This window comes from Oncorhynchus mykiss, chromosome 23, assembly GCF_057628025.1.
Source record: "Oncorhynchus mykiss isolate SJ-2025 chromosome 23, ASM5762802v1, whole genome shotgun sequence".
NCBI classification, from domain to species: Eukaryota; Metazoa; Chordata; class Actinopteri; order Salmoniformes; family Salmonidae; genus Oncorhynchus; species Oncorhynchus mykiss.
Genome location: NC_143044.1, coordinates 37240009 through 37263007, shown reverse-complemented (window position 1 = coordinate 37263007; position 22999 = coordinate 37240009). Strand labels below are relative to the sequence as shown.

The window sequence follows — 22999 nt, the reverse complement described above, 5'->3', positions numbered from 1 at the left end:
GATCTCTCTCCCTCCCTCCCTCTCACTCACACACACTTACTCATTTTCACTCTCTCCATCTCTGTGTTAACCTCAGGTTATTGCTGAGATGTTTTTTTGAGGGGGGTTGTCTTGCTCAACCAAGGCTCAACCTACTATCCGTCTCAGTCTCCCTCAATGCCCCTCTCCCCATGTCTGTCTGGGTGTGGCAGCATACAGCACAAGCTGAAAAGATCGCGCCGACAGACATTGCAGCTCTACTTCTAGCTCCTTAGCAACCTTGCAGTATTTAATTTTTGTGTGTTATTTCTTATATTATTAGTCCAGAACGCTTTACATACTGTTTTACTCATTTCATATGTACAGTTGAAATCAGAAGTTTACATACACTTAGGTTGGAGCCAATAAAACGTGTTGTTCAACCACTCCACAAATCTTGAGTTAACAATCTATAGATTTGGCAAATCGGTTAGGACATCTACTTTATGCATGACAAGTAATTTTTCCAAAAATTGTTTACAGACAGATTATTCACTGTATCACAATTCCAGTGGGTCAGAAGTTTACATACACTAAGTTGACTGTGCCTTTAAACAGCTTAGACAATTCCAGAAAATGTTGTTATGGCTTTAGAAGCTTCTGATAGGCTAATTGACATCATTTCAGTCAATTGGAGGTGTACCTGTGGATGTATTTCAAGGCCTACCTTCAAACTCAGTGCCTCTTTGCTTGACATCATGGGAACATCAAAAGAAATCAGCCAAGACCTCAGAAAATAAATTGTAGACTGGTTCATCCTTGGGAGTAATTTCCAAACGCCTAAATGGTACCACGTTCATCTGTACAAACAATAGTACGCAAGTATAAACACCATGGGGCGACGCAGCCGTCATACCTCTCAGGAAGGAGACGCATCTCTAGTCTCCTAGAGATGAATGTACTTTGGTGTGAAAAGTGCAAATCAATCCCAGAACAACAACAAAAGGACCTTTTGGAAACAGGTACAAAAGTATCTATATCCACAGTAAAACAAGTCCTATATCAACATAACCTGAAAGGCCGCGCAGCAAGGAAGAAGCCACTGCTCCAAAACCGCCATAAAAAAAGCCAGACTACTGTTTGTAACTAAACATGGGGACAAAGATTGTACTTTTTGGAGAAATGTCCTCTGGTCTGATGAAACAAAAATAGAACTGTTTGGCCATAATGACCATTGTTATGTTTGGAGGAAAAAGGGGAAGGCTGGCAAGCCGAAGAACACCATCCCAACCGTGAAGCACGGGGGTGGCAGCATCATGTTATGGGGGTGCTCTGCTGCAGGAGGGACTGGTGCACTTCACAAAATAGATGGCATCATGAGGCAGGAAAATTATGTGGATATTTTTAAGCAACATCTCAAGACATCAGTCAGGAAGTTAAAGCTTAGTCGCAAATGGGTCTTCCAAATGGACAATAACCCCAAGCATACTTCCAAAGTTGTGGCAAAATGGCTTAAGGACAACAAGGTCAAGGTATTGGAGTGGCCATCACAAAGCCCTGTTCTCAATCCTACAGAACATTTATTGGCAGAACTGAAAAAAAATGTGTGCGAGCAAGGAGGCCTACAAACCTGACTCAGTTACACCAGCTCTTGTCAGGAGGAATTGGCCAAAATTCAACTTATTGTGAGAAGCTTGTGGAAGACTACCCAAAACATTTGACCCAAATGTAACAATTTAAAGGCAATGCTACCAAATACTAATTGAGTGTATGTAAACTTCTGACCCACTGGCAATGTGATGAAAGAAATAAAAGCTGAAATAAATCATTCTCTCTACTATTATTCTGACATTTCACATTCTCAATATAAAAGTGGTGATCCTAACTGACCTAAGACAGGGCATTTTTACTAGGTTTAAATGTCAGGAATTGTGAAAAACTGAGTTTAAATGTATTTGGATAAGCTGTATGTAAACTTCCGATATCAACCATAAGTCATAAACCACAAGTCGTGGCCAAAAGTTTTGAAAATGACAAAATATTAATTTCCACAAAGTTTGCTGCCTCAGTGTCTTTAGATATTTTTGTCAGCTGTTACTATGGAATACTGAAGTATAATTACAAGCATTTCATGTGTGTCAAAGGCTATTATTGACAATTACATGAAGTTGATGCAAAAAGTCAATATTTGCGTTGACCCTTCTTTTTCAAGACCTCTGCAATCCGCCCTGGCATGCTGTCAATTAACTTCTGGGCCACATCCTGACTGATGACAGCCCATTCTTGCATAATCAATGCTTGGAGTTTGTCAGAATTTGTGGGTTTTTGTTTGTCCACCCACCTCTTGAGGATTGACCACGAGTTGTCAATGGGATTAAGGTCTGGGGAGTTCTGGCCATGGACCCAAAATATCATTGTTTTGTTCCCCGAGCCACTTAGTTATCACTTTTGTCTTATGGCAAGGTGCTCCATCATGCTGAAAAAGGCATTGTTCATCACCAAACTGTTCCTGGATGGTTGGGAGAAGTTGCTCTCGGAGGATGTGTTGGTACCATTCTTTATTCATGGCTGTGTTCTTAGGCAAAATTGTGAGTGAGCCCACTCCCTTGGCTGAGAAGCAACCGCACACATGAATGGTCTCAGGATGCTTTACTGTTGGCATGACACAGGACTGATGGTAGCACTCACCTTGTCTTCTCCGGGCAAGCTTTTTCTGGATGCCCCTAACAATCCGAAAGGGGATTCATCAGAGAAAATTACTTTACCCCAGTCCTCAGCAGTCCAATCCCTGTACCTTTTGCAAAATATCAGTCTGTCCCTGATGTTTAGCCTGGAGAGAAGTGGCTTCTTTGCTGCCCTTCTTGACACCAGGCCATCCTCCAAAAGTCTTCGCCTCACTGTGCGTGCAGATGCACTCACACCTGCCTGCTGCCATTCCTGAGCAAGCTCTGTCCTGGTGGTGCCCCGATCCCGCAGCTGAACCAACTTTAGGAGACGTCCTGGTGCTTGCTGGACTTTCTTGGGCACCCTGAAGCCTTCTTCACAACAATTGAACCGCTCTCCTTGAACTTCTTGATGATCCAATAAATGGTTGATTTAGGTGCAATCTTACTGGCAGTAATATCCTTGCCTGAGAAGCCCTTTTTGTGCAAAGCAATGATGACGGCACGTGTTTCCTTGAAGGTAACCATGGCTGACAGAGGAAGAACAATGATTCCAAGCACCACCCACCTTTTGAAACTTCTAGTCTGTTATTCGAACTCAATCAGCAAGACAGAGTGATCTCCAGCCTTGTCCTCGTCAACACTCACATCTGTGTTGAGAGAATCACTGACATGATGTCAGCTGGTCCTTTTGTGGCAGGGCTGAAATGCAGTGGAAATGTTTTTTGGGGATTCAGTTCATTTGCATGGCAAAGAGGGACTTTGCAATTAATTGCAATTCATCTGATCACTCTTCATAACATCCTGGAGTAGATGCAAATTGCCATCATACAAACTGAGGCAGCAGACTTTGTGAAAATGTATATTTGTGTCATTCTCAAAACTTCTGGCCACGACTTTATACTGTATTTTAGTCAATGGCACTCTGACATTGCTCGTCCTAATATTTACAGTGGGGCAAAAAAGTATTTAGTCAGCCACCAATTGTGCAAGTTCTCCCACTTGAAAAGATGAGGCCTGTAATTTTCATCATAGGTACACTTCAACTATGACAGACAAAATGAGAAAAAAAATCCAGAAAATCACATTATAGGATTTTTAATGAATTTATTTGCAAATTATGGTGGAAAATAAGTATTTATTCAATAACAAAAGTTTCTCAATACTTTGTTATATACCCTTTGTTGGCAATGATAGAGGTCAAACGTTTTCTGTAAGTCTTCACAAGGTTTTCACACACTGTTGCTGGTATTTTGGCCCATTCCTCCATGCAGATCTCCTCTAGAGCAGTGATGTTTTGGGGCTGTTGCTGGGCAGCACGGACTTTCAACTCACTCCCAAGATTTTCTATGGGGTTGAGATCTGGAGACTGGCTAGGCCACTCCAGGACCTTGAAATGCTTCTTACGAGCCACTCCCTCATTGCCCGGGCGGTGTGTTTGGGATCATTGTCATGCTGAAAGACCCAGCCACATTTCATCTTCAATGCCCTTGCTGATGGAAGGAGGTTTTCACTCAAAATCTCACGATACATGGCCCCATTCATTCATTCTTTCCTTTACACGGATCAGTCGTCCTGGTCCCTTTGCAGAAAAACAGCACCAAAGCATGATGTTTCCACCCCCATGCTTCACAGTAGGTATGGTGTTCTTTGGATGCAACTCAGCATTCTTTGTCCTCCAAACACGATGAGTTGAGTTTTTACCAAAAAGTTATATTTTAGTTTCATCTGACCATATGACATTCTTCCAATCTTCTTCTGGATCATCCAAATGCTCTCTAGCAAACTTCAGACGGGCTTGGACATGTACTGGCTTAAGCAGGGGGACACGTCTGGCACTGCAGGATTTGAGTCCCTGGCGGCGTGGTGTGTTACTGATGGTAGGCTTTGTTACTTTGGTCCCAGCTCTCTGCAGGTCATTCACTAGGTCCCCCCGTGTAGTTCTGGGAGCCCATTTGCTCACCGTTCTTGTGATCATTTTGACCCCACGGGGTGCGATCTTGCGTGGAGCCCCAGATCGAGGGAGATTATCAGTGATCTTGTATGTCTTCCATTTCCTAATAATTGCTCCCACAGTTGATTTCTTCAAAACAAGCTGCTTACCTATTGCAGATTCAGGCTTCCCAGCCTGGTGCAGGTCTACAATTTTGTTTCTGGTGTCCTTTGACAGCTCTTTGGTCTTGGCCATAGTGGAGTTTGGAGTGTGACTGTGAGGTTGTGGACAGGTGTCTTTTATACTGATAAGTTCAAACATGTTCCATTAATACAGGTAATGAGTGGAGGACAGAGGAGCCTCTTAAAGAACAAGTTACAGGTCTGTGAGAGCCAGAAATCTTGCTTGTTTGTAGGTGACCAAATACTTATTTTCCACCATAATTTGCAAATAAATTCATTCAAAATGCTACAATATGATTTTCTGGATTTTTTTTCTCATTTTGTCTGTCATAGTTGAAGTGTACCTATGATGACAATTACAGGCCTCATCTTTTTAAGTGTAGAACTTGCACAATTGGTGGATGACTAATTACTTTTTTGCCCCACTGTATATATTTCTTAATTCCATTATTTTACTTTTAGATGTGTGAATTGTTAGATACTGCTGCACTGTTTGAACTGGGAATCAAATGTATTCATAAAGCTCTTTTTACATCAGCCGATGTCAAAAAGTGCTATACAGAAACCCTGCCTAAAACCCCCTAACAGCAAGCAATGCAGATGTAGAAGTACGCATATCACTACACCCGCAATAGCATTTGCTAAAAATTTGAATGTGACCAATAAAATTTGATTTGAGATGATTGTTGATGTGACCATAAGGAGCAGTTTCCTGGCACTGGCTCGGGAAAAACCACAACACTTGCATGGCCAGAGAGGATTTCTGTCTTCTGAGTGTTCCAGCAGCCTGAGGAAGTAGTCTCCAGTCAGACGACACACCCCAACCGAAAAACCTTTTCTGGTCAATCTCAACAGGGTTTCCACGGTGAAACACTCTGTTTCGTCCTTCAGACCTTACATCATGAGGCATTTCCACCCAATTTACCACAACAAAACGTAATGGACCTTTATTATGGTTTATTACAGCAAATGCTATTGCGGGTCTGATCGAATCATCCAATCTCCTATTGCATAACTGTAGACCCCCCCCCACCCCCACCAATGACCTCATCTCATCAGCGACTGCCTCACCCCGTGGTTCCCTCACTGATCTAATTGAGGCTATCATGAACGAGATCTTTGACTAGCAGAAACAGCTTCAAAAAGTCAGTGAAACAGGTCAACTTAGAGAGAATTACATTTAACCCTTTAGTGACATGTGGGAGAGAACGACAGTCCATTGAAAGACTCATATTGTAGGCCACTTTTTCGAAGCATGGGGTGATGTCACAATGCAGTAGTAAAAAAAGGCAAAAGGTCTCCTGCAGGGACGGGGGCTGGGATTCAAAAAATAAATATAGCACAAAACCCATCACGACAAGAGAGACACCACTACATAAAGAGACCTAAAACAACAACATTGCATGGCGGCCACACGACAACACAGCATGGTATCAACGCCACATGAGAACAACATGGCAGCAGTACAACATAGTACAAACATTATTGGGTACAGACAACTGCACGAAGGCAAGAAGGTAGAGACAACAATCATCACACAAAGCAGCCACAACTGTCAGTAAGAGTGTCCATGATTGAGTCATTGAATGAAGAGATAAAACTGTCCAGTTTGAGTGTTTTTTGCAGCTCGTTCCAGTCACTAGCTGCAGCGAACTGGAATTATATTTAACTATATTATTTTTTGCCGATATATCGTATAGTTTTGACAATATCATCTTTGCGCTAGTTGGCTGTACCTGCACTGAAACTCCAGTATTTTTCCTTCATAGCTTGTTCTGTTCTGCATCAATTTTTTAATTAGGGAGCCACATTTTTTTCAGCACTTTTATTTCCATGACTGATCAAAATGTGTTTTCTCATGGCTCTCTCGTCTCTCTGCAGTAGACATATGGTGAGCAATATGTTTGGACCATAGAACTGCAATAGAATCACTGTATTGAATCTCAATGCATATAGAAAAGTGAGAATTGCAATACATATCACAGCAGCACCTAAGTGTCATTGAAATATTGCTTTGTGAGGTCCCTGGCAATTCCTAGCCCTATGCAGAAGTAGAACCAGTGGAGGAAAAAGTACCCAATTATCATACTTGAGTAAAAGTATAGATACTTGAATTACTTTCTATTAAGGTAAGTTAGTCACCCAGTAAAATACTACTTTAGTAAAAGTCTAAAATTATTTGGCTTTAAAAATACTTAAGTATGAAAAGCAGAAGTAAAAGTATAAATACATTTAAAAAATCCCTTATATTAAGCAAAGCAGACAGCACCATTTTCTTATTTTTTAAATTTACGGATGCATGTGTGTTTCTTGAGTCCGCCAGACCATAGGCAGTAGGGATGACCATGTATTTTCTTGATAAGTGCGTGAATTTCACAATTTTCCTGTCCTGCTAAGCATTCAAAATGTACTTTCGGGTGTCAGGGAAAATGTATGGAGAAAAAAAGTACAATATTTTCTATAGGAATGTAGTGAAGTAAAAGTAGTCCAAAAATATAAATAGTAAAATTAAGTGCAGATACCCAAAAATATACTTAAGTAGAACTTTAAAGTATTTTTACTTAAGTAATTTACACCACTGAGTAGAACTCAAATAGGCTAAGATGGTGTGTCACAAAGAAATACTCCACAATGTAAACTAAGAACTAAACATTTGGTGGATGATATCATAATGCAGCAAAACACAATAAATGTCACAATGCAATGCATCACAATGTAAGTCAAGAACTCAACATTCTTGAGTGTGGATGAGGTCATAGTGCAGCAGTAGAACTTGAATAATGTTACAATGCAAGATATGGTATGGAGTCACAATAGAACACATGACAATCAATTCAATAGGTGGCGTAATGTCATAATAACAATGTACTATCAGAACATAGTCAAGTTTTGGAGGTGAACGCAATGTAACCATGTTGTTGATCACAATCCTTGACACCCAAACATCAATATCAGGTTTTCGTATTATACATCATCACAAAAATATATATGATCTGGATCTCTGATGGTTGTTTTGGCATTGCCAGCACCTCTCCTGTATGAGGGTTATTGTTGAAACATGTAGTGCATTGTGCTAACATAATGGCATTGGGAAGGGACAGTTCTCTGGCATTCCTCCAACTGCACGCCTACACTACTCTGTGCAGATCTGTGCTCATCACGTTCACAAAGTAACACAGCAGGCATGCCTCCCACCTGGCTGGAATGTGGGTTTTGCATCTTAGAAGTGCAAAACAGCTACTAATGAATAGGAACACTGACTGTTAGCAACCTTCATCTGTCACCAGTTTGTCTCAGGAGAAATGCACAGTGATGATGTATTATAGCTAGCTATATCTATAAGTTACATTTATCAATGGAAGGTAAATAGAGATCTAGCTAAGCTCTGTTCTGGCAACAGGAAATTAGTGATGGGACTGGATGTTTAACAGGAAATGTGAGCTTACCTGTTCCTTTAAATACTCGAAATCAAATGAGAGGGTTTTTCCATTTCAGCACACAGTTGGGATGAGTGCTGAAGGAGAGGAAGGGAAAGAGTGTCTTTAGTCCAAGCACATTGCTACAGTTAGGCCTACTCTTCATCAATAATTTGTTCCATCCCCATCTTGATGCATATCATCATTCATGACATTAATACAAACTATTATTACACGGTCCTGGTCAGCTATCTAGCTATTTATGTATGTGTGTATGTAGATGTATGGTGCAACATGATGGCCTGATAACTTAGTTAAAACGTCGGTATCGAGGGCAATGTCTATGATTAGACAACCAAATCCACAGTTAGCTATTGCGCTAACCACGGATGTCACGACAGTTGTCATCGGCTCATGTGGCCGCTAGCTAGCAAATAACGTAGCTAATGTTACACAATACCCTTTGACAACAATACAATAGCTAACGTTAGCTATCTAGCATACTAGCTAGTTAGTTACGCAGTGGGAGCTCACCTGAATGGTCCAAAGCAGAACTATTGAATAACGAAATCCAATACTTCCACAGCTTCAAACAGAAAATGGTTTTATGTGAATATATCGACAGTAAAGATAGCTAGACAAGTCCACCTCCCCCGCTCCAGACAGTTAGCTACAATAAATAGTTAGCTTAGCATCTGATGCTAGCAGCTACCTGTCAGTCTAGTCACGCGGTGGAGCCTGTGGCTTTCAACCAAATTGCAAGGTATATTTCTCTGTGTCGTGAATGTATTATTTAAATGAATGCGTGTTCTCGTTAGCTACTTATCATTTTAGTTATTAATGTTGTTAACGAGGTTACACGGCTTTGGCTTTAGTGGTGCACCACTTCGACTCACAAAGGAAACTTTGACCGGAAAACCCTCTTCTCAGCTAGAAATGCGCATCCGTAATTCCTTAGTTAGCAACAACTTGAAGTATCAAAGCTATATTACAACAAAGTATAAAATATATACTCACATCTAACCACACGACTGGATGAGATGTTAACTGCTTGGGGAATAATATAGATTAATGTATGGCATACATGTATTTGCTTTCTGGCATTGTTTTTGCATGAAGAGAAGTTGAATTCATAAACATTAAACCCAGGGTTGGATCATGGCAATGAACTCTTTCTGTGTTGTGGGCTGGTGGAGTAAAATACATGTTCTGTGGCGCCACCTTCTGGGATATTTCTGATATTTTTCCATTACTCCGGCCTGGCAGCCACACAGGAGATCGAATCAATGATTGTCGAAAACAACGATCCAAAGTTCACAGCTAAAACAATGGATGAGTGAACTAGTTTTCTGCGATGCTCAAAACGACAGCAAACATGTTTTTAAAAACGTTAAAGATTCCGGCCCGTGCCTTGTTGCAGTGTGTAAACCGGGGTGTCATCTCACCAAAACATCGCGTGGGGCTTGGACGAGGACCCTCTCGACTCTACTACGAGACCGCTAAACCAGTGGACCCTTCCCTGTCCGGGGCATCCTCTGCCCGGACAGTGGACCTCCGTAGCGACACCGTGACCAAGCCTGGGGCGGCCATGCGTCAGGCCATGGCAGAGGCCGAGGTTGGGGACGATGTATTCGGGGAGGATCCAACAGTAAATGGTCAGATAAATTAGATGAAGTATGAGTTTTGGCAAGCATATGGAGTTGCTTAACTGATTTGTAAGAAGGTGCTCATCATTATGACCTGATTATTTTATACTTATCTTTCACCGATCAAAGTTCTGGCCGATTAATAAAAGTATGTAAAACAGTGTAATAAGCATTTTGTAGGGAAGTGCATGGGGTGCACACACTGCATAATTCATTAGTGTGGTACTGTGATCTGATTGCACTGACTTGGACCTGTTTGTATTATTTTATGATGCATCCTTTCCATTTTTATGAACCTGATTTAATTTGGCAAATGTGGGTGGGCATGTACAGAGCTCCAGAAGATGGCTGCAGAGGTGTTTGGGATGGAGGCAGCTCTCTATGTCCCATCTGGAACCATGGCAAACCTCATAGCAGGTGAGAGAAATAACTAGCTGTGTGTGTGTGTGTGTGTGTGTGTGTGTGTGTGTGTGTGTGTGTGTGTGTGTGTGTGTGTGTGTGTGTGTGTGTGTGTGTGTGTTGGTGAGAGGAGACTGGATCTGCAATGGGTTTACATCTGATCTTTCTACATAGCTGTGCAGAAGGTGGATCAACATAGTAGTAATTGTGTAATATTTTTTTGGGTGTGTTTATGTGTTGTCCAGTAATGGTGCACTGCAGGGAGAGAGGAGACGAGATGATCGTTGGAGATCTGTCACACCTCCACATCTACGAGCAGGGAGGGAGTGCTCAGGTACAGTGAACACGCACAGATTACACACACAGCCACTGCACACATAAACTTAAAGTGCACACTAAAAACACGTGACTGTAATGTGTGTGTCAGCTGGCTGGTGTCCACTCCACCACGGTGACCAATCTACCTGACGGGACCTTTGACCTGGATCAGCTGGAGTCCAAGATTCGCCATGGTTACCCCGACGCCCACTACCCCCGCTCACGCCTGGTGTGTGTGGAGAACACACACAACATACAGGGAGGCCGCGTGCTGCCCCTACCCTTCCTGCAGGAGGTGTGTGTGTGTGAGTGTGTGTGTGTGTGTGTGTGTGTATCCCTCAGGTGAGTGCTCGAGAGTCTTGCAGAAAGGTATGGTGTTGTAACTCTGCTTTGTTGTGTGTCTCTCCCTCAGGTAAAGGCGCTAGCAGACAGATATGGTCTGGCTGTACACATGGACGGAGCAAGAATGATGAATGCAGCCATTGCCCAGAAAGTCGCCCCATCTACAATCCTACAAAACACACACACCGTCAGCGTCTGCCTGTCCAAGGTCAGAACATATATACACACACACACACACCATCAGCTGGAATTATGTATTTGTGAGATAGACACTGTGTGTTACCTGCTATGTGTTACCTGCTGTGTGATCCTGCGTATGATCCTGTGTATGATCCTGTGTGTTGCAGGGTCTGGGTGCTCCAGTGGGCACCATGCTGGCTGGCCCTCAGGGCTTCATTTCCAGGGCGGTGCGTTGTCGTAAAGCCCTGGGTGGAGGGCTGCGCCAGGTGGGAATTCTGGCAGCCGCTGGCAAGCTGGCATTGGGGGACATGATCAACAGGCTGGAGGAAGACCACCGTCATGCCAGGACCTTCGCACAGGGTGGGCACACAAACACACAAATGTACACCTGCAAGACACACACGTGGACGTTTCTATTTCATCATATATTCTTGACCACTCTGTCACAACCTCTGTGTGTGTGTGTGTGTGTGTGTGTGTGTGTGTGTGTGTGTGTGTGTGTGTGTGTGTGTGTGTGTGTGTGTGTAGCTCTGTTGGAGTGCGACCCTCCTCTCTACGAGGTCGACATGGCTGCTGTAGAAACCAACATCCTGCGGTTTCGTCTGCGGGACGCCTCGTTGACCCCAACAGAGTTCTGTGCTCTGATGGCTGCGGTGGGGGAAGGCGAGCAGGCCGCTATGGGGCAGGGGGTACGGGTACTCATGTTCCCCCACATTGGAGACTCTGTCAGGGCCGTCTGGCATCTAGGTATCTCACTGGAGGACACTCAGCTGGCCATCCAAAAGCTGCAGTTTGTGGCCAGGCAACACTCTCAGCAGAGGCTCAGGGCCCAATGAAGCCTCGCATAGATTTAACCCCAACTTGGCGAGCTGCTGGTTGGGCCCCTGATCATTAATCTCTCATTTAGAGGGATTCACTTGAAGCACTTTGAAGAGTTGATTTTTAATTTGGATTATTTTATGAATAATATGTATATTAATCATAACAGCTTTTCATGAATTTAAATACCTCTTAGAGGTAAGTCTTTCTAACTAAGAAACTAATAAATTATGGGATTGTCAACAATCAGCTGCCCTCGAGTGTTCTCATTGAAATGTAATGACTATGAAACGCCACAAGATGTCGCTACAGGTCTTTGTCATGGCCGTTCTACCACGAAATGGGTGCGTCATGGGTGCGTCATGTACTACTATCACCAGTGCAACAGTCCAGAGACTTTTCACATATGTTGTAGTTCACCTGGATTACCAAAAGAATATAACTCGTAATACATTGTTCGACCTGGTTGAGAAAGAAAAAACAACATTAAAATATTCTGGCAGCGGTGGGATTCGAACCCACGCCATCGAAATGACTGGAGCCTAAATCCAGCGCCTTAGACCACTCGGCCACGCTACCGTCATAATTTATGATTCAACCCAAAGAGAATTTGTATACAATAGACCATAATCATTAGTTCAAAAGTAAAACAATAAACGAGAGTTTCTATTGGAGACGACCGAGACATCGTCCGCTATCGGTGACAAATACGTGTATGAGGTCTCTGTTGAAATGGTACTCACGCTCCTTCCTGTTGGGAGGAATAATGAACAGATTCCACTGCAGGGAGCTAGTGTGCACCGAGACCTCGCTAGCGGGTTGGGGGGCAGTGTTCAGACGCATGGCAGTGAGCGGACCCAGGAGCCCCCATGGAGTGGCAAGCACATCAATGTGCTGGAGCTCAGGGCAGTTCGCCATGACCTCTCTGGGTTTGGAAGCCCTTGCTCACGATTCGCCGGCAACAACACTTTATACGTTCCCACCATTCCCCTGATCACAGCTACACTAGACAGGGTCAGTTTTAAGGGCCACTGGCTGCTCCTGATCGCCCCATAACTAGCCGAGACGACCATAGTTCAGCCTTCTGTTGTCCCTCCTCTCCGGGACCCTATAGCAGCTGCCGCTAAGACCCGACCTACTCGCTCAGGCTCGGGGGACGTTCTGGCATCCGGACCCACGCCGCCGCCAGCGTTGGGTTTGTTCCCTGGAGAGGCTTAAATTGTCATGTCTAGGCATTCAGGACAATGTGATGAACGTTGCAGAACGCCAGGGCATCCTCCACCAATGCATCATATCAAATGTGGTGGGGCATATTCTGTATTTGGTGTGAGGGTCATACTGTATTTTTTTGTTTGTTAAATATATACAGTACCAGTCAAGAGTTGACACACCTACTTATTCAAGGGGTTTTCTTTGTTTTTACTATTTTCTACATTGTAGAATAATAGTGAAGACATCAAAACTATGAAATAACATATATGGAATCATGTAGTAACCAAATTAGATTCTTCAAGGTAGCCACCCATGCCTTGATGACCGCTTTGCACACTCTTGGCATTCTCTCAACCAGCTTCATGAGGTAGTCAGTCACCTGTTAACAATTAACAGGTGTGCCTTGTTAAAAGTTCATTTGTGGAATTTCGTTCCTTCTTAATGCGTTTGAGCCAATCAGTTGTGTTGTGACAAGGTAGGGGTGGTATTCAGAAGATAGCCCTATTTGGTAAAAGACCAAGTCCATATTATGGCAAGAACAGCTTAAATAAGCAAAGAGAAATTAACATTGACTGAACATTGACACATGAATGAACATTGACACTTCACGTCAATGAATTACCATTTAATTAATCAAAATATAATTTCAAAATGTACAAATAATCAAACTTGTATGTAAATGTTAGACATCTTAGTAGGTAGGCTTTACTACTAAAGCATAATTTTGGTTGAAAAAAAAAGTCCATACCAGATATGGCCAACCTTGCTCCACTCCCGGATCTACTGGGTGAGCAGACATCTACTCCAGCCCAGCAATAATACACATTGATAAGTTAAATCAGCTGTATTAGTGCTGGGCTAGAACAGAAGCCTACACACACAGCATACTTCCAGGAGAACGATTGGCCTGCTACAGTGTAATACATTTGTAGCCTACATTACATTGTGTGTGACTTTCAACTGTATTGTTGTATACAACATTTGTTAACATAAGTACACATACAAACCATGGCAAAAAAAGGATGTGCAAGCAGTGTCTTGGGACATTTACAGGGGACGCTTGTTTGGAGCTCTTCTGTCAATCTTGAGTAAGGACGTGCACCTGATTACGCACATAAGTAGGCCTAGGTTACCTGGCCTGTGCGCAAATGTAGGCTTTTAAATGTGCCTATTTGGGGATCTGATATTATTTCTTATTGTCTTAACTCACCATCACTATATAGCTTCTCAAAGCAGTTCTAGTGTTGAGACCGTGAAGAGGGTGAAGGTAGTGAATGGCCCTTCTATAAGCGCTGTTGACCGCAGTGGCAGGTCTAGTGTTGAGACCGTGAAGAGGATGAAGGTAGTGAATGGCCCTTCTATAAGCGCTGTTGACCGCAGTGGCGGTGAGGGGGGTCATTTCTGGGGTTCCACTATCTATGTCCATAGATTATATAAAATAAAATATATAGGAGGGCATAGTGGTTGAAGCAAAAAGGCTGTTCAGTAAGAAGAGGGGCGGAGAAGTGAAAGCCAGTATTATTCATGTTTGAGAAGGTTGTACCTAAGAATGTACAGATGGGCTTCCTGGCTTTCACTGTTAGAGAGTTTGTCCCACCTCCATTAAGGTGTTTTAAATGCCAAAGAATGGGACATGTAGCGGCTCTGTGCAAAGGAAAGAAAATATGTGTCAATTATGGAGGGGAACATGATTATGGTGAATGTGGGAACAATGTCAGGTTTGGTGGATGCCAGGTGCAGAAAGAGGCTAGAGAGGTTCAAAGATACAAAATCACTCATAATGTCTCTTATGCAGAGGCTGCAAGGCAGATTAGTTGAACTATTAGGCAGAATGATGGAGATAATAGGGCTACTCCTGGAATAAGTGGACCTACTGTAGGAAATGTTGTTTATGTTGGTCCAGACACGGATACGAGACCTGCTCAGAAATCTTGCTCTCACAAATGTGTCGTTTCAAAGGATACCTTGATAGTTAATCAGATTTACTTCATAGCCTTCATTGGAAAGGTGATCAACATGACAACGTTGTGGAAGGAAGAACTGCCAAGTTGAAGATCATTGTGGAAGCAGCAACAGAGTTTTTAGGAGTAACAGATGTTACTGTTGCCATGATTGTTCATTTGTTGACTCCTAATAATACTAATGATGGAATGTCTCAGTATGATGATAGTTAGTTATGGTTTTTGTCATCCTTCAGTGGAATGCCAGATGCCTTATTGCTAACGGTCAGGAGTTTAAGGCTAAGACCACATCTTGATTGTATTATTTCTGGTTATTGTTCAAATCAGATCTGATAGATCAATTAGACAAGGTGGTGGTTGTGCCACGTTCATAAGATATTGTCTTGTATAGTGTCACGCCCTGACCATAGAGAGCCATTGTTTCTCTATGGTGAAGTAGGTCAGGGCGTGAGTTTATTATTTCTATGTGGGGTTCTAAGTTATTATTTCTATGTTGGTGATTTGTATGATTCCTAATTAGAGGCAGCTGGTAATCATTGTCTCTAATTGGAGATCATATTTAAGTAGCTGTTTTTCCCTCCTGTGTTTGTGGGATATTGTTTATGTGTAGTTGCATGTTAGCACGCCATTGGTGGCACAGTTTGTTTGTTGTGTGGTTCACTTACTTTAAAACTTCTTGGCGCACCCATCCCTTTAGCGGGATCATTTTCATCAACATCCGCTGAATTTTCATGAAATCACAAGTGCAATATAGCAAAACACAGCTTAGCTTGTTGTTAATCCACCTGGTGTGTCAGATTTCAAAAAAGCTTTACAGCAAAAGCTATCCAAGCGTTTATGTTAGGACATCTCGCTCAGCAGACAAAACATTACAAACAGCTAGCAGCAAAGTAGATTGGTCAGAAAAGCAATAAAATCAATCGCTTACCTTTGATGATCTTCAAATGTTTGCACTCACGAGACTCCCAGTTACACAATAAATGTTCCTTTTGTTTGATAAAGATGATTTTTATATCCAAAAACCTCCATTTGGTTGGTGCGTTTTGTTCAGAAATCCACAGGCCACAGGCAGGTCATGACGGGCAGGCGAAAATTCCAAATAGCATCTTCGTAGAAACATGTCAAACCTTTTTTATAAACAATCCTCAGGTTGTTTTTACAATAAATAATCGATAATATTTAAGCTTTTTCAATAGGAGAGAGAGAGAAAATGTCTGCTCCAAGTTGTTGCACATGCAAAACTCTGCTGGCACCCAGCCATCCACTGACGCGATGTGATCCTTCTCGCTCATTTTTTAGAATAAAAGCCTGAAACTATGTCTAAAGACTGCTCACACCATGTGGAAGCCATGGGGAAAGGAATCTCATTGATATCCCTTTAAATGGAGGAAAGGCATGCAATGGAACAGGGAGATTAGTTTTTCTTAGGCACTTCCTTGTTGGATTTTCCTCAGGTTTTCGCCTGCAATATCAGTTCTGTTATACTCACAGACAATATTTTGACAGTTTTGGAAACTTTAGTGTTTTATATTCTAATCTGACAATTCTATGCATATTCTAGATTCTGGGCCTGAGAAATAGGCAGTTTCATTTGGGTACGTTTTTCATCCAAACATCAAAATACTGCCCCCTACACTCAACAGGTTAAATCAAAAAATATGTGGAACCCAGATCACGCTGCACGTTGGTCCGAGTATGCTTACAACGATCGTGACAGAATATCCCACCAGTCAAGGACCAAGCAGCGGGCAACGATGGGGAAAATAAGTTGGACATGGGAGGAAATAATGGAAGGACAGGAGATCCTTCCTTGGTGACAGATGAAAGGTTATGATGGAGGACAGCAACGACGCCGGGGTTCGCGGCCACAAGGAAAGCCCAAAATACAGCCCAATTTTTTTTTGGGGGGGGGGGGGGGTGGCACACGGGGTGGCCGAGGTGTGTACCAGAGAGCTTCCGGAGACGGTTTCCAGTCCAGAGCATCCGGCGACGGTTCCCAGTCCAGAGCATCCGGCGACGGTTCCCAGTCCAGAGCTTCTGGCGACAGTTCTCAGTCCAGAGCTTCCGGAGACGTTTCGCAGTCCGGAACCTCCAACGACGGGCCTCAGTCCGGAACCTCCAACAACGGTCCACAGTCCGGAACCTCTACCGACGGTCCCCATTCCGGGGTCTCCAGCGACAGTCCCCAGTCCAGAGCCTCCGGCGATGATCCACGGTCCGGTGGTACAAAGGCGGAGGGATCAGCGTAAAGAGGGGGGGCTGCGTCCAGAACCGGAGCCGCCACCGAGGGTAGATGCCCACCCGGACCCTCCCCTATAGGTTCAGGTTTGCGACCGGGAGTCCGCACCTTTGGGGGGGGGGGGGGGGGGGTGCTGTCATGCCCTGACCTTAGATATCTGTTTTCTTTATATTTTGGTTAGGTCAGGGCGTGACGGGTGGGTACGCTAGTTTTTGTATTGTCTAGGGGGTTTTGTATGTCTAGGGTTTCTGTAGGTCTAGGTGATTTGTATGTCTATGGTGGCCTGATATGGTTCCCAATCAGAGGCAGCTGTTTATCGTTGTCTCTGATTGGGGATCATATTTAGGTAGCCATTTCCCTTTGGGATCTTGTCTATGTGTAGTTGCCTGTCAGCACTCGTTTTTATAGCGTCACATTTTGTTATTTTGTTAGTTTGTTCAGCGTTCATTATTTTAATAAATAAGAATGTACGCATACCACGCTGTGCCTTGGTCCGATCTTTAAGACGAACGTGACATTATTTGTTTTTGTCTTTGCTTAGTTTCACTTTCTATTAAATAATGTGGAACTCAACATCTGCTGCGCCTTGGTCCGACATTTATTCTAGCGAATGTGACAAACACGGTATATAAACATAATATGACATTTGTAATGTCTTTATTATTTTGGAACTTCTGAGTGTAATGTTTACTGTACATTTTTATTGTTTATTTCACTTTGTATATTATCTAATTCACTTGCTTTGGCAATGTTAACATATGTTTCTCATGCCAATAAAGCCCCATGAATTGAATTGATACTCTCCCCCTGCAAGCCCTTTCAAGAAGTCCAGTCTTCTGGCTCAACATTGGAACTCCTTGTAACGGCAGGTCTGCTGTGAATGTCCTGTCCCTAAACAGTGAATACAGGGCTTTGACGTCTCTCCCCTCCGGTCTGACATCCACTGTTTATCCCTGTCGGATCCGGGTCGGTTCCCCTCCCGTTTTGTGGTCAACTGATCGGTTCTCAACTGAGTCAGTGTCTGCTGGAATTTATGGATACTCTGAGCTGTGCACTCGAAGTTGTTGACAATGTCCAATATTTTTGCTCATGTTAAATTCTCCCCATATGCCGCGCTTAACATCTTGCCACACAGCTCCATACTGGCAACTCCATAAACTAGCTGGTCCCTCAGCTGTTCCCAAATCTTTCAGCATATTTGAACCCACGACTTAAAGAAACACACTCTTCTGCGATCGTCAGCTATCTTGTATGTGCTGAAGCTCTTGTTAGCCTCCTGGAAACACATCCTCTTCTTCTTCTATGAGGTTTAACGGCAGTTGGCATACAATTTGTTGCATTACCACCACCTACTAGACTGGAGTACAACTCCTTATACAATGCTTGAAAAACAAACTAAATTAATACCCTACCATCTAACACTACACTCACTAATTTCAAAATGCTATCAAATAAAATTAACACCACCCTACTCCACTAATTAAATGTATTTAGTCCTACCTCATGCCATCATCCTGAAAGGATGGGGCATCACCACTTAATACACCCTGTAACTCTTCTGATGTCAAGTCACCCATATACCTCTCTGCAGCTGTCACAACAACCTCCATTTTCTGAGACTTCTGATCCATCCCTGCAGTACAATTGATAACCATTGCTAAAAATCCAATCATACTAAAACTTGTATCACTTTTTGGTCTATTCCTCTGCTCTGGTATGTCTACTACTCTCACCACACCTCCCCCTTAACCCATCTTCCTCTACTTTCTTCACTGCCTCAGCATATGACAACTTCTGCACTACTCTAACCCTAGAAACCTTAATCTGGCTCTCTCGCACAGGACATTTCTGATCCCCAGCTCCATGGGCACCACTACAATTAACACATTCCACTACTTTCTCCAATACTACACATTCCTTTGCCCTTCTGTACATTTCTCACACCTTGGACCCTCCCTCCTACACACTGCTGCCACATACCCATAAGCTTGACACCTGTAACATCGTAATGTATTCCGCACATACGCTCATACAGGATAACTTATATATCCTAATATTACTTTGTCGGGCAAAGACTCAACTTCAAAACTCAAAATAACAGACAACGACTCTTCTGTTTCCCCACTCTCGAAACCCTGTCTGCATCGCATCAAACGACGAGCATCACATACACTGGGAATCTTTCCCCTCAGCTGGTCAACTTTTATATTTACCGCTACCCCAGTTATCACTCCTTTCATTGGTGCCCTTTTCTTGAGAACGAAACAATTCACTTTTCTTGCCCCCATTCATTTTACTCCAAGCCATTCTCCCACTGCCTTACAGAAACAAAAACAATTACCAGAACACCACCGCTGTCACCGATTCCACATGACCCAACTCTTTTTTTTACTCACCATGAAACCACAAATGGATCAGCCAAAAGGCAAGAGTACACTTTTTCCATAAACTTCACTCCTACTCTCACTGACTCTTCTTTTCCTGATCCCAGGTGCTTACCTCAGTCTCCGATAACTTCACTGCACCTACCATCTCCATACTTCACCCTCATTCACTTCCATTTCTCCTCCTGTCTTCAGCTCACTCTGCTCACACTTTCTACCATTCTTCTTTAACAAACCATCTCCCTTTTCCCCACCATTTTTATCAAACTCAAGTTCAACCTCTTCTTCCCTCTCTCTCTCTCAGACCTCTTCTCCCTATCTTTTTCCTCCATTCCTCCTCCGTTTTCCAAGTATACATCTCCTTATGATAATACTGCTGCCCCACTCCTGACACCCATCTAGTTATTGCTTTCTCTAGGGACTCCATTTCCACCTCCTGGAAACACAAACAGGTTTTACTACTGAAAAGTGCCATAGCGCTCATTAGCCCACGCGCCGTTTCTTCCCAGCTGAGCAGCTAATTTACTAAAGTTAGTACTAGCTAACTTTCTAGCTCATTCACTCGGTTCGTCATCAGTAGTCTGAGGATTTTGCCTCAGAATTCCGTTATCCTCGTTGCCAGTTGTTGCATCCTAAGGTGCTGGACCGTGGTAAAAACAGTTTCAGGTTGGATATTCAACGGATATTCACGCTTTCAAACCACTTGAGACTCCAAATAAGTGTCATGATGTTTGAAAAATTGCGCACAGCTTTACACAAGTCTTATTTTGACAATTTGGACATTAATGTGCTTTCCAAAGCTAATAAACATGTGGAAATGTGAGCAGCATTGTGTATTCCTAGTTTAATTAGTTAGGGAGTGTAAACGACTACAAACTTTTTTTACATTCAAATTTCAATAGCTCCTTGATCATGTGACCTACTTGACTCAAACAAAGTTCAGATGTCCACTGACTACCCTTCTATATTGCACACTCTTTAGTTTCTCCAATTTCATCTCACACGTTTTTACATGAATTTGTCAAACTTTCTAATTTCAATAGCTCCTTGGTCATATGACCGACTGGACTCAAACAAGGTTCCAAATGTACACTTAGTGGGCCTACACATTGCACACCCTTTAGTTTGTCCATTTTCATCTCACATGTTTTTACATACATTTTTAGAACATTCTAATTTCAATAGCTCATTGGTCATGTGACCTACTGGAGGTTCAGAATGTCCACTGACTACCCTTCTATATTGCACACCCTTTAGTTTGTAAATGTTTCATCTCATGCGGTTTTACATGCATTTTAAAACATTTTTAGTTTCAATAGTTCCCGGGTCATGTGACCTATAACCCTCAAACTACTTTCAGAATATCTGCTGACTAGCCTTATATATTGCACACCCTTTTGTTAGTCCATTTTAGTCCATTTTAGGAGTAACGGTTAAAGTGCTATTGAAATTTGAAAAAAATTGATTTGTCACTATGTTGACGGTCCCTAACTGCTGTTGGTGGACATAAGGAAAACTACAGGTGAATAGCCGTCGAATATCCAACCTGAATCCAGCTTTACCTCGGTAGATGGTGGGTTCTTTTACTGAAGACTCTGAAGCATACTTATAACAAACGGAACAGAAATATTTAATGTTCTCCTTAACACATTACAGTCGACTACTCTCTACAGTATCTTCAGCCCAACTCTCCCATACATCATTGAACTTTTACGGACCTTGCATCTCATAATCCAATCACTTCAATGCAAGAATGGAAACCCCATTGTCATTTGATAATTCAAATAACTCAACCCCTGCATACAAATCCCATTGGCTATTTGCAACCACTTTAAACTCATTAACACAATACATTTCTCAATACATCTCAAAGTCCACTCGAATTCCAGTTTTGGTTCTGGTTCAAGAAATGGCCGTAACTGATAAAGAAAAAGCTTGTTGGGGAAGACATTTGCTAGGGTACATAGTGGAGTTACCTTGGATGAAGTATATAAGCAACAGATATGTGAGATTTTAAATGCTCATGTTAATGTGTATAAGAAAATGGATAGTGTTGACTCTTCATTGGATGCTGATTTTACCATACATGAGATGTGTTCAGTCTTAATAGGCTGTGGATATACAGCCCCAGGTCATGATCAGTTTGTGCTATGTAATGTTTAAGCATCTACCTGATGAGGTCATACATGTTCTCCTGGGATTATTTTAAAAGATTTGAAGTGAGGGGGTTATACCTTCTGATTGTAAACGTGCAGTAATATTATCTTTTATAAAGCCTGGTAAGGACTCTTCATGTGCTGAGAGTTATAGACCAATAGCACTGACCTCTAACTTTTGTAAACTGATGGAAAAGATGACAGTAAATAGATTGTTGTATTTCCTGGAACAGGTTTATTAAGTCAATGTCAAAGTGGATTCTGTAAATGTAGATCTACTTTAGATGCATTAGTAAAGATGAGCATTGAAGTTGAAAAACTTTGGTCATAAAAGAAGTAATGGCTACTGTATTTTTTTACAGGTCAACATTCACAAGGCCGCAGGGCCAGATGGATTACCAGGACGTGTACTCCGAGCATGCTGCTGACCAACTGGCAAGTGTCTTCACTGACATTTTCAACCTCTCCCTGACTGTCTGTAATACCAACATGTGTCAAGCAGACCACCATAGTCCCTGTGCCCAAGAACACTAAGGTAACCTGCCTAAATTACTACAGACCTGTATCACTCACATCTGTAGCCATGAAGTGCTTTGAAAGGCTGGTCATGGCTCACATCAACACCATTATCCCAGAAACCTTAGACCCACCTAATTTGCATACCGCCCCAACAGATCCACAGATGATGCAATCTCTATTGCACTCAACACTGCCCTTTCCCACCAGGACAAAAGGGACACCTATGTGAGAATGTTGTTCATTGACTACAGATCAGCGTTCAACACCACAGTGCCCTCAAAGCTCCTCACTAAACACCTCCCTCTGCAACTGGATCCTAGACCTCATGATGGGCCGCCCCCAGGTGGTAAGTGTAGGTAACAACACATATGCCACGCTGATCCTCAACATGGGGGCCCCTCAGGAGTGAGTGCTCAGTCTCCTCCTGTACTCCCTGTTCACTCATGACTGCATGGCCAAACACGACTCCAACACCATCAAGTTTGCCGATGACACGACTGTGGTAGGCCTGATCACCAACAACGATGAGACAGCCTATAGGGAGGAGGTCAGAGATCTGGCCATGTGGTGCCAGGACAACAACTTCTCCCTCAACGTGATCAATCCAGAAACCTTTCAGTTACTAGCCCAAAGCTCTAACCATTAGGCTACCTGCAGCCCCTAAATTATACA

General features: G+C 42.8%; 2 protein-coding genes and 1 non-coding gene across 19 annotated transcripts in view; 1 reads left to right on the top strand and 2 right to left on the bottom strand.

Moving 5' to 3' along the window:
* Positions 1–9349, bottom strand: part of LOC110502853 (myocardin-related transcription factor A) — a 61362-nt gene extending 52013 nt beyond the window's left edge. For 8 of the 17 annotated variants that reach the window (XR_016491107.1, XR_016491109.1, XR_016491111.1 and 5 more), the window contains exons 1-2: positions 9170–9349; positions 8183–8250 (exon numbers count right to left, since the gene is read on the bottom strand). The gene's annotated coding sequence lies outside the window, so the exon portion shown is untranslated. Of the gene's footprint in view, positions 1–8182; positions 8251–8686; positions 9101–9169 lie in introns of those variants that run through there. The other 9 variants (XR_016491108.1, XR_016491110.1, XM_036960576.2 and 6 more) reach the window with 3 other exon arrangements.
* A 51-nt stretch (positions 9350–9400) lies between these two features.
* Positions 9401–12102, top strand: tha1 (threonine aldolase 1). The gene is made up of 7 exons (XM_021581193.3): positions 9401–9807; positions 10132–10215; positions 10443–10531; positions 10625–10810; positions 10928–11065; positions 11205–11397; positions 11566–12102. The coding sequence occupies exons 1-7, from the start codon at positions 9507–9509 to the stop codon at positions 11871–11873; spliced, it is 1299 nt and encodes a 432-aa protein (XP_021436868.1). The 5' UTR covers positions 9401–9506; the 3' UTR covers positions 11874–12102.
* Positions 12103–12353: 251 nt separating this feature from the next.
* Positions 12354–12435, bottom strand: trnal-uag (transfer RNA leucine (anticodon UAG)). The gene has a single exon. It is a non-coding gene; the product is annotated as a tRNA-Leu (tRNA).
* Between the last annotated feature and the right edge of the window lie 10564 nt (positions 12436–22999).

What these genes read in the sequence shown, in the direction of transcription:
- tha1 (XM_021581193.3), top strand. Translation starts at nt 9,507, where the DNA reads ATGCTCAAAACGACAGCAAACATGTTTTTAAAAACGTTAAAGATTCCG. An exon ending in GGAGGATCCAACAGTAAATG is followed by an intron (nt 9,808 to 10,131) that starts GTCAGATAAATT and finishes GGGCATGTACAG; the next exon opens with AGCTCCAGAAGATGGCTGCA. An exon ending in TGCCAGGACCTTCGCACAGG is followed by an intron (nt 11,398 to 11,565) that starts GTGGGCACACAA and finishes GTGTGTGTGTAG; the next exon opens with CTCTGTTGGAGTGCGACCCT.